Source organism: Poecilia latipinna, unplaced genomic scaffold (genome assembly GCF_001443285.1).
Source record: "Poecilia latipinna isolate Pla-1442-1.1 unplaced genomic scaffold, P_latipinna-1.0 Scaffold418, whole genome shotgun sequence".
Taxonomy (NCBI): Eukaryota; Metazoa; Chordata; class Actinopteri; order Cyprinodontiformes; family Poeciliidae; genus Poecilia; species Poecilia latipinna.
In genome coordinates this window covers 356,089-367,007 of record NW_015113034.1, presented here as the reverse complement: position 1 = coordinate 367,007, position 10,919 = coordinate 356,089, and the positions used below count along the sequence as shown (strand labels likewise).

At 39.2% G+C, this 10,919-nt stretch overlaps 1 protein-coding gene and 1 long non-coding RNA gene across 2 annotated transcripts in view; one reads left to right on the top strand and one right to left on the bottom strand.

Annotated features, from left to right (window-relative positions):
- The window catches only part of tmem59l (transmembrane protein 59-like), a 14,213-nt gene extending 4,920 nt beyond the window's left edge, over positions 1-9,293 (top strand). The window contains exons 3-8 of the mRNA XM_015037729.1: positions 10-136; positions 323-475; positions 6,784-6,889; positions 7,105-7,219; positions 7,670-7,787; positions 9,032-9,293. Of these exons, the coding sequence (XP_014893215.1) occupies positions 10-136; positions 323-475; positions 6,784-6,889; positions 7,105-7,219; positions 7,670-7,787; positions 9,032-9,190 (778 nt within the window). The 3' untranslated portion in view covers positions 9,191-9,293. The remainder of the gene's footprint in view (positions 1-9; positions 137-322; positions 476-6,783; positions 6,890-7,104; positions 7,220-7,669; positions 7,788-9,031) is intronic.
- On the bottom strand, positions 2,512-6,777 carry LOC106950721 (uncharacterized). The gene is made up of 2 exons (XR_001425670.1): positions 5,460-6,777; positions 2,512-4,563 (listed from the first exon to the last, which is right to left on the bottom strand). It is a non-coding gene; the product is annotated as an uncharacterized LOC106950721 (long non-coding RNA).
- Positions 9,294-10,919: the final 1,626 nt, after the last annotated feature.

Here is a 10,919-nt window from a genome sequence, read left to right as displayed (position 1 = left end):
TTTTTTTTTTTATACAACTGCCCTCCTCTTTTTCTATGCAGCTTGCCAGGAGGCATACATCAAGCTGCTGGAGCAGGAGGCCTGCAGCACCGGCTGTGCCAGCCAACCCTCTGAACCTGAGATCTTGAGGAGGAAGGTGAGGGAAGGCAGCTCCGTACACAATAAATTCACACTCCCCAATACCTACGTGCTGCTTTTCTAAACGAGCATGACTCACCAGTCGCCGCTGAAAATTACCATAGCAGACACGTTTGCATGCACACCGAGGTCAGCCAGGCTTTTCTGGGTCTAACTGTTTGACCTGTTCTCGTCCCTCTGGCAGCTGAGGGCCATGACCTTGCGCCCGAAGCCCCCCTCTGTGATGGAGGCCGTGTCCAGCTGGTGCAACGACATCGTCAGCTCGGCCCAGAGCTTCATCTCCTCCACCTGGACCTTCTACTTGCAGGCCGACGACGGCAAGGTTGTGGTTTTCCAAGTAAGAGGCCCCCCGACGAGATCTTAAAAAAATTCTTTTTAATTTTAAAGACAACTTTAATGCAAAGTAATTATTTACGAGGCAGCTTGCACTTAGGTAGAATATCACTGATTCCAAAATGTTTGGTTTTATATTTTTTTAAAATAAAATCTCATTTTCTTATACTTTTTCGAAACCCAACAGAGGCTTGTTCATTTAACTTCAGTTCGGTAAACCTGAGCCACTTCGCAAGGCAGAAACATCAAATTCTTATTTGATTTCTTAACAGGATGGTTTGGTTTAAGTTCAGCTCACACCAATCAAATTAATTCAAAAATACTCCAGTGAAATACACAAGTGGTACTGTCACTGCACTGTGAAATGATTTCACCCTCTCACAAAAGTCTTCTGTACTTTTTCCTCATACTTTAATATTTCAAATGATCAAACACATTTTAATATTAGATCACAAAATTAATATTAAATTCCCTTCATTTTTAAGGGAAAAGATTTCAAACCAAAATGACCGCATGAGAAAATATAATTTCCCTTCCCTTATTAAATCATAAAGTAACAGTTATTATCTGAAATATTGGCTTTGTTTTTTTAGTCACTTTTAAATTTCTTACTGCCAGGCCAGCATAACCAAGAAATTCAAAAGAACTCGTCTGACAACATGAAGTAGGCTAAAAGATGCCAAAAGGCAACAGATTTACACAGATCTAAAGAAATTCAAGAGCAGATGAGAATCCAAGGCTTACCAAACCATTTCTAAGGTTTGGGCACTCCAGTGAACCACAATGAGAGCCTCATCTACAAATGGAGAAAACATGGAACTGCAATGAATCTTCCCAGGAGTTGCCGGTTTGCCAAAATTACTTTGAGAGCATGTGGACGAGTCCGTCAGGAGGTCTCAGTAAAACCCAGAACCACATCTGAAACTCTGCAGGCTTCACTTGCCTCATTTAATGTCAGCGTTCAGGATTCAACAATGAGAAAGACGGCGCATAAATCTAAATTACATCCATCATGTTCAAAGGGGAAAATCACCGCTAACCAATGCAAACACAAAGGATGCTTCTCAAATTTACCAAAGAAAATCTCGATTCTCCAGAAATGACTAAAATGTTTGTGGAGCTATTCTGCGGAGAGACGAGACAAAGGGGAACCTTTTGGAAAGTGTGTGTCGTGTCACATCTGGCATAATAGTGCTACATTTTTCACACACACACACACACACACACACACGCACGCACGCACGCACGCACGCACGCACGCACGCACGCACACAAAAGATCAAATTGATTGTTAAATATGGTGGAGGGAGTGTGACAGTCTCTTAATGCTTCCTCAGTTTAGCACCTGGTTTGTAGGTGATTCTATTAGAATTAGAATTGGCCTAGTCAAAGTTCAAACCTAAATCTGTAAGATTTGAAACGTAAAATGTACAGGAACTCTCCTTCTAATCTGACTCAACTGGCACTATGTTACAGAGGGGGAAATTTTTTTTCAAGATTTCTGTCTCTTAGTGTGACTAGTTGGAAGAAAAGATCCCAAACATTTCCAGCTTTACCTGCAGTGGAAGGTGGTTCTATAAAGTAGAAGTGATCTGAATATATATGAACTCCACTCTTTTTGGGTTCTTCTCTCTTCCTTTCTCCGTAACTCTTTTCTTCCACTTCATGATTATGTTCTACGTTGGGTTGGTCTATTTGTAGAAAATACGCTGAAGTTTGTGGTCGTATTTTGCATAAAAAATGTATCAGTCCCTTTTTATTCTCTAGTTATTCTATGGCTCAAAATGAGATGTAGCCATTTTTTTTTGTTTGTTTCATATGGTTGTAATTTGGGGTTTAAAGGAACCCAGCAGACCCCTGCAGATTATTTGATGCTGCACTCTGTTTCCTGTTAAGATTGGGAATTATACCCTCGACTCTACGCCTCTCTTAAGGTTGGGTAGAGTGCCAGCAGCTGTCGCACCCCATTTGGCGGCCGTCGTGTACCGAATGTGCAGCATGAGTGAGCATGCAGCTGGGCAGGGAAAGGCGGCCGAATTGTGACAGTGACAAAATCTTTTTATTTATTCTCACACAACTTTAAAGGTTTAAAAACATCCTCTTACATGATGCCATGACGCTCAGTTTTATACTCCGAGAGCCTCGTTGGTGAAGTCACAATAAAATGGGACACAATGCAGAATTTAACAAGCGGAGGACTGCTGAAAATAAAATGTGAATGCGGCAATTACATTATTAGGAGTAAATTCTCACACTTTCGAGAAACTTTTACCGAAAATCTTAAAGAGACAGCATATACATTTGGTATAATTGCACTTCCCTGAAACATTGACCAGTTTTTCTTAAGCGACTGGGGTAGGTGTGTTTCATTTGAGATTGCATCCAGATAAAACATTCTTTGCCTTGTTTAACTTTGAAAAGTAACGTTCATGCAACTTTTTTTTTTTTTTTTTTTTTTTTTACAAACATGCAACGATGCATTGCTTTCTAGAGGAGTTTTAAGAATCTTAAACTAGAGTTAACACAATAAGACACCTACCTATTGAAGCTGTAAAAAAGATTTGCTTTGCTAAACCACCAGGCTGCACAATCAAACCCTGCAGTTTAAAAAAGCTGACCAGAAACCTGCATCTCTGTCAAGTGTTTTTTTTTTTTTTACTGTTTGGACACATGGATGACAGTTTTAGCTGCATAATTGACCGTTTTACAGGGAAATGATAGTGTTTATGCACTCTAACCCTCACAGAAGTGCTTCTGTATGAAAAGAGCCCTCTTCATGTGGGAATTCAGGATTGCATGTGAGGATTTGTGCGCCGACTTGGCTGTCGGGCAATGCATCCATCTCAGAGTTGCTTTTGGACTGGGTGACGGATGTATGCATGCAGAACAACACTGTGAAGGGAAGCCTGCCTCAGCAGGGCTGTAGGGAGCTTGTCAGGCCTATGTTTAGCTTGCAGTTGATACACTGCCAGAAATGTGACAGGTTCAAACTTAAAAAAAAAAAAAAAAAAATCCAACACACTGAGGGATGGCAAAGGTGGGAAATGCTCTCTGAAATACAAATTACAGTATGATAATGTCCACAAAGGTCTGACAATCTACAAGCAGCCATTGCTCTGGTTGTGTCTAACTTTGTTTTCAGAAATACACACTTGAAATGAGATACCAGATGTACGAAAAAAAGAAAAAAAAAGAAAAAAGCTTGTCCCTCCTGCAGCAAACAGGCATGTCTGGGGATGTGCTTAGCAAATTAGCCGAGGCTGTAAATGTTGCAATGTTTTGTTTTTAGTACTTATCCCCATGCAAGTAAACAATAAAGAAAGATAGAAGGAACGCTCAAAAGCAAGATGCTGCTGCAATTGTAGTTTCTTCAGAGCACAGGGCACGTCTCCCAGAGCGAAAGGGTTGGTTTTAAGTTTTTTGAAACTATGTTCTGTCAGGTTAACATCAGTAATAATTCTAGAGAAAGAGACAGAGAGAGAGAGAGAGAGAGAGAGAGAGAGAGAGAGAGAGACTTGGGGGTTTGGTGGGAAGGTGGAGATGCTGGTGAGCGGACAGGTTGCACAGAGGAGTTGAACAATTAGGAGCTTTGAGGTTGTCAGTCGTTGGGTTTGGGATGACAAGCAAGTGTGCAAAAGTTGAGCTCTCCATGGCGTCCTCCAGTGGAGATATGAAGAACTACACAGAAAACCCAACCACAGATACAGAAATGAGGAGTGATGGAAGCTAAGAGAGACAAAATGTGTCTGCAGTCTAAAATAACTAAAACAACAACAACAAAAAATTCATAGCAATAGGATAGATCGCCATGTTGGCCGATTTAAAGAGTCTGCAGGTTTAGCTGAATGATACAGGGTGACTCAGTGTGGATTTGTCTTTGTTGATAATGCATCTAGCACAGGGGTCTCAAACCCCGATCTAAAAATTGGTGTCGCGTAGCTTTTATATGTGTTTGTTTCACTACACCTGGATTAAATGACGAGGCCATTATCATCACTCCGTAGTACTGGATGGTTCCTGAGGAGGCAATTCAGCCACTTGACGCTGAATTGTGTTTATGATGGGGTGGGCTGACACAACTAACAGGCTCAACTAATGTAATAACAAAATATCAGACAGTTAGGGGAAAAAAAATATGTACGCAGCACACATATATATATATATATATACACACACACACACACTGCTCAAAAAAATAAAAGGAACACTCAAATAACACATCCTAGATCTGAATGAATGAAATATTCTCCTTTAATAATTTAATACTTTGTTCTGTACAAAGTTGAATGTGCTGACAACAAAATCACACAAAAATCATCAATGGAAATCAAATTTATTAACCAATGGAGGCCTGGATTTGGAGCCACACACAAAATTAAAGTGAAATGTTCCCTTTATTTTTTTGAGCAGCATATATATATATATATATATATATATATATATATATATATATATATATATATATATATATATATATATATATATATATATATGCACTGGGCACTCCAGTGAACCCATTGTGGTTCACTGGAGTGCCCAGTATTTCAGATATTTAAAACAAACAAAAAAAAAACTAAACAATAATTATCAATATCAACTGATATGAAACACTTACATTATGATACATTTCTCAGTCATACTGTTCAGACCTAGTGTGTGTATATATGTAAATTATCTGATTTCAACTATATGAGTGGAAGAAACTCAGAAATGTCTAAAGTAGAAATATTCATTTAAAAGCCACGAAGATAAGGTCTCCTATTCCAACTCTTTTTTTAATACAGAGTACATTTATCTCTTCCTCTGATCATTTCGGTCTGCAGCTCACTAAAATCACCCATATACGTTTTTCCTGTCACAGCGTTTTACACTGGCGCTACATCTGGTTTCAATGCGCTCGGTCAGAAAAAACATGACTCACGAGAGCTTTCCTAAATTCAGCTGTAAAACTGCCTTTTCATTTTGGCATTTTTGGGAGGTGAACTAACCTTTCATTTCTCCACTGTGACTCCGGGACGCTGCCGCACTTTGTTGTCTCAGACTAGTGACTGGTTTTGGTTGGCGCAGACCAACATTCTGGTGCTACTATAGGAGGTTCAGATCTGGATGAAAACACATGAATTATTACATGAACAGGGGAAAAAAAAAAACAGTTGGGAGGATTCAAGCTGCAGCGGGAGATGATTTACCGTTAGGTGCACATGCATGTGTGTGTTGTTGCTGAGGCCAGCAATGCTATTATTAAAAGTGACTGCAGCTGCTGCTGTAGGGAAAAGAGGGTCAGCAGTGGGAAAGCAAAATCCTCTTTTAATGAGTCCTCTTGGTGAACAAAACACAAAACACAAAACAGTGACGACAGGCAATCTGTGTGTTTTAGATGTTTTTTTTTTTTTAGAAACTACCTCAGTACTAAGTTAAAACCCATTTAAGTGAGTGAAATAAAATGAAGGAACACAGAAAATCTTTAATAAAAACTCTGTCCTTAATGAGCTTCAGGGAAAGTTATTAATGCTCACGAAATCCTGATGTCAAGATGGAAACTTTTAGTTTACCAGCAAATTATTGTATTCACAAAGTATGAATGTGTCCCTTGCTTCTTCTGCGTACTTTCTAGTCACATTTAAACATTTCAGATCATCAAACAATTTTTGTGGGATAAAAAGGTGATCCGAGTTAATACAAAAAGCAGTTTTCCACCTAGGATTTTATTCAAACCCTTTGCGAAAAAGTAACTGTGATAAGTAATGTGCTATTGTTTCCTCGTGTTAATTTTAATTATTTTAGTTCAGACACATTAACTTTCAAGCATAACCAGGCTGTTTAAAGTTATGCTAGAACAGTGAAAGTTCAGGGTTTTTTTTCTTCCCATTTGTAGACATCTCACTTTGTTTTACTGAAGTCGAAAGGCTTAGAAAGTAAAAACACTGCTTTGGTTTCAAAACAATGCTTAGCTGTAAATGTGGAAGAATCATGTTAATAAGCAAAACACACAAGAATTTGTATGGAAAAGATATATTTTTGCACCAGAAGCTAAAGCTGTCAACCCATTCTTGAGGGATGCCATAAAGGTTACAGATTATTATTTGTATAATTCTTGTAGAACAAGGGGCTTAACATGCTTTGGTATGATCTTTGAACTATTGTCTTAAAGTGGTTTACCAATCATGTTCTGTCTAGAATAACGCCACAGATCCGAAATCTACATATCAATGAAGAAGTTTGGAAAGTTGTGCATGAAATCGGTGAAAGTTTCCTGTCTATATTTCCACTCATGGCTAAATATCTTTCTGCTCTTGTTTGTTGCGACGTCAGAGCCAGCCAGAGATGGAGTACTCCATGCCGGAGCTGCAGGCTCCTCGATCCAGCGTGGCTGACAAACCCTGGCCTCAGGTCCACTCCCACACCCAGAGACCCCACGGTAGGAACATTTCCACAACACTTACAAACAATACACGGGACTCGGATCAACAGTTTGGCCGTAACAATCTGTCCGTCGAGCCGTCCTGGCCTCCTGCATGAAATCCCAACATGTTGCGTTGACCGTCGTCGGTGTAATGTGGCAAAACGTGAAAGAGTTGAGTGAATATTGAGCGTGTCAGCAAAGCGGAGAACTTTTTTCTAATTGCCTGGCAGGCGTTAAAGGGCGAGGAGACAGAGGAGCAGGCAAGTCGGCGATCAAAGGGAAGCGCCCCGTCCAGCACGCAGAGGACGCTGCAGCTGACCACGACTTCCTGGGCTGCATGTCAAGGTCAGAAACCTTTGAGAGAGAGAGAGAGAGAGAGAGAGAAAATATATATTTTTGGTGAGCTGATTCACGTGATTAAATGATTCAGAACTTGCTTGTATTGAATCTTATTCAGATGCACCACAGCTTTCCACTTGTTCCTTGTTCTGTTTCCTCCTGTTCGGTTGTAGCTTTTGATAATCTTTGTGGCAAAAGTCCACAGTTTGAAATGCCTCCCGTTGGTAATATTTGATTGAAAAAATAAAAAAATAAATAAAATAAAACTTACGATCATAACTGGGATTATCTCCGCCTCTGGACACCGAGCCGTGTACCATTAGACCGCACTTGTTGGATTGCAGTAAACGAGTGACGACATTTAACAGAGAATGGTAGATGTATTTTTATTTTCGACTGGTCTGGTTATGAATCCTTTTAGTGTTTCAGGGTCAGTCTCCCTCTTCCTTGTTCCAGACGCTCAGGTCTTCCTCGGTGGATTTTAGCTGCTTGTCTCTTCCTGTCCATCATGGTCATGCTGTGGCTGAGCTGCGCCAGCCTCGTCACCGCGCCGGAGCAGCACATCAAGACGCAGGTACGTATTCAGAAGAGCATCTCCGTGTTCTGTCCCCTGCTGTGTTCTCCTCCTCTGCCTGCAGCTTTAGATCACTGCTATGATATTAGTGGAAATCCAGCAAGATGAGTTACAGTGTTTTCTGTTCAGTTTATTAAATGCCTCTTCATCACCAAATCCTTGTTATGCAACACATATTTTAGTGATTAAATAGTTTTAAGCCTTGCCCGATGTCGACCCTCTTATGCTGTTTGTGATTCTGAATTATTAGTTGTTTATTAAAATGTCAAAGTATTAGCAGTGCTTCACTGCTAAAAATGTTCAGCAGCCATAGATAAACCTTCTTATTTATTATCTCTCTAAATGTGTCATACTTTCTCTTTTGTGCATATCAAATCGGTCGATAGACGTTTAGCTTAAGTTGTTTTCACAAGTTGTTTAATAAGGCTGCACATTTTTTGGAAAACAATGATTATTCTCCATATTCTCCATTAAAGAGAAAGTACACCCTCCAGTTTGTAGTTTTAACATCTAAATGATTCTGTCTTATCTGTCCTTTCTGACCATTTTGTAACACTAATAGTGAATTGAAATGTAATTCCCAGAAGGTCGGTTTATGCATAAGCATAAAAATAAATATCCCTCTGACAGCGATTTTGATTGCTACACTACTGGATAGAGCAATAAATAAATAAATAAATAAATAAATAAATAAATAAATAAATAAATGCCTTCATTTTCATGTGTTTTTAAACACATCAAAAATAAATGGCAAGATAGGGAACAGATTTGCTTAAATATGACTGGGTTACAAAAACTATTTTTTGAAAGCTGTCTATGTTTTTTCATCTGAACTAGGACTGTTTTGCACCGTTGAATCCAAAAAATGATCCATTTTTCTCAATCGGGTTAAATTTTTATTCTATTTCGATTTAGAGACCGACTAAATTGATTACATTTTTGTGACGTTATCCGTTCATTTCCGTTAATACTTCTCATCCAAAAAAGGATATAGGAGAAAACAAAAAGTTTTCTAACAGAGTGTATTAATTAAATGTTAGGAACATGGATTTCCGTAAATTGTTGCATGTTGAATGTTGACCTGATTGAGCAAAAACCAATGTGATTTTTGGATTCAGCCCATCAAAATGACCCTAAAACAGTTTGAAAAAAAAAAAAAAAACAGACAATTTTTTTTGGCCAGTGCAGTCATGTTTTCGTTGGCTATTTGCTATATTGTCTTTGCTTTTCTTTGCTTTTCTCAGCTGAGCATCAATGGAGATAAGGAGTTCATGGAACATGTACACAAGGTCAACCCTTTCCATCTGAGCTCCATGATCGCCGTCAGCGTGAAGCAGTCGGAGGAAGCCCAGGAGGCAGGACCGCTTCCGGTCAAGGTTGATCTCAACAAAACCTGCGTTTAGAGAGAAAGCGGCCGTGTCTCGTTACTTTTGGTGACCGCGTGTAAAACACGTGGCCTGTCATCAACGCGCCACTCAGCAGAGTTTTTAAAATATGTTTAATTTAAAAAAAAAAAAAGAAAAAAAAAAGAAAAGCACGGCTCCATGTTCTGTTTACTCAGATTAATCAATAACATCTCGTGTCAGCAGGATGTTTCTTTTTTCTTTTTCATTTTTTTTTTTATTGTACAGTCCACTTTTCTGCAAGTTCATCCTCAGATTACCATTAACAACCCGCTTCGCTTACCGGCGGAGAGACGCAGCCCTCTGTTCAGTTTAGTCTCACGTCCGCACACGAGACGAGCAGAGAGAGGATGGATGACAGCCGAGAGCTCCGAAATGTTGAGCTTGGACAAACGCACAGATTCGTGTTAGATTTAATTTATCTCATTTGCGCAGAGTTGGGATTAATTAAAACGGCTCGCTCAGACTCGAGAGATGGAAGGCGGCGGGAGGGAGGAAGATGAATGAAAGGTGAGCAAAGCACTTGACAGCGCCGCGGGAAACAAATGCAGTAACAAATACGCAGTTTATGATCTGTTTACATAATCAGCTTTATGAGCTCTTCAGAAATATCGCCTTTGCAAACGGCTCTGAAATTGAAAATCCTCTTCTTGACATCGTTCTCAGGTGAGTAATCCTCACCAGGGAGACAAAAACTAAATTAGCGTCTTTCTGTAATCTAATGCCTGTGTGTGTGTGTGTGTGTGTGTGTGTGTGTGTGTGTGTGTGTGTGTGTGTGTGTGTGTGTGTGTGTGTGTGTGTGTTTGGATAAATCTGCAACAGCGCTCATTCATCTGCGGAGAACAAATTCAAACGACAGCATCTGGGCGTGCTGACTGGAAACGAGAAAAGCTGAAGCCGTTATTTATTTTCTTCTTCCCTATTTATTCTGAGTCATCGACATAAGTAATCTGCTGAAGTGTTTTGCTGAAGTGCCATGGACATTTAACGCATCACACAAGTGTAAACGCTCTTTTGTGTACGACCATTGCAGCACAGAGAAACACACAACAGTACAAGATGGCACCAGATGCTGTATTAATATAGCTATGATTATTATGATTACTATGGCTCTTATATCACTTCGAGACTTTGTAGCTGTTACCTGTGCCATGTGCTTTCCAATAGCTGACTATTTTGTATGTCCTAGGAGCACATATTGAAGGATAACCCCTGTAATAATGTGTAATGCAAAGCTTTGAACATAGACCTTTGTTATTGAACAGAATTGCACAGTCTTAGAGAAGATATTTTGTTTTTATCTCCGTGCTTTTGGTGTCCTGTAATGCTCTCTTTTAACCCCCCCCCCCTTATGTAGACAATTAACCGTGCATGCAAGTGATAAATCCTTTTGTTTGTTTGTTTGTTTGTTTGTTTGTTTTTTAGATGATAGTTTGTTCTAAGCACTCGCCATGCCAGTAACAACACTTCTTTATTGTGGACTTGTGATTTTTTATTTTTTTTATGTTTTATGTGTTCATATTTACAGTTAACCTAAAACGTATAATAATGATTTATAGCTAGGACTCTTGATTAAAAAAAAAAAAAAAAAAAAAAAGCCATCTGATCAGTATATGTGCAGCTTCAAGCTCAAAGTTACAGGATATGAGTTGATTAAATCAAACTGTATTTGTTTCTTTTTACTGTTTATTTCCAGTGAAATGATACAACATGATGAAATAAAGTGTTT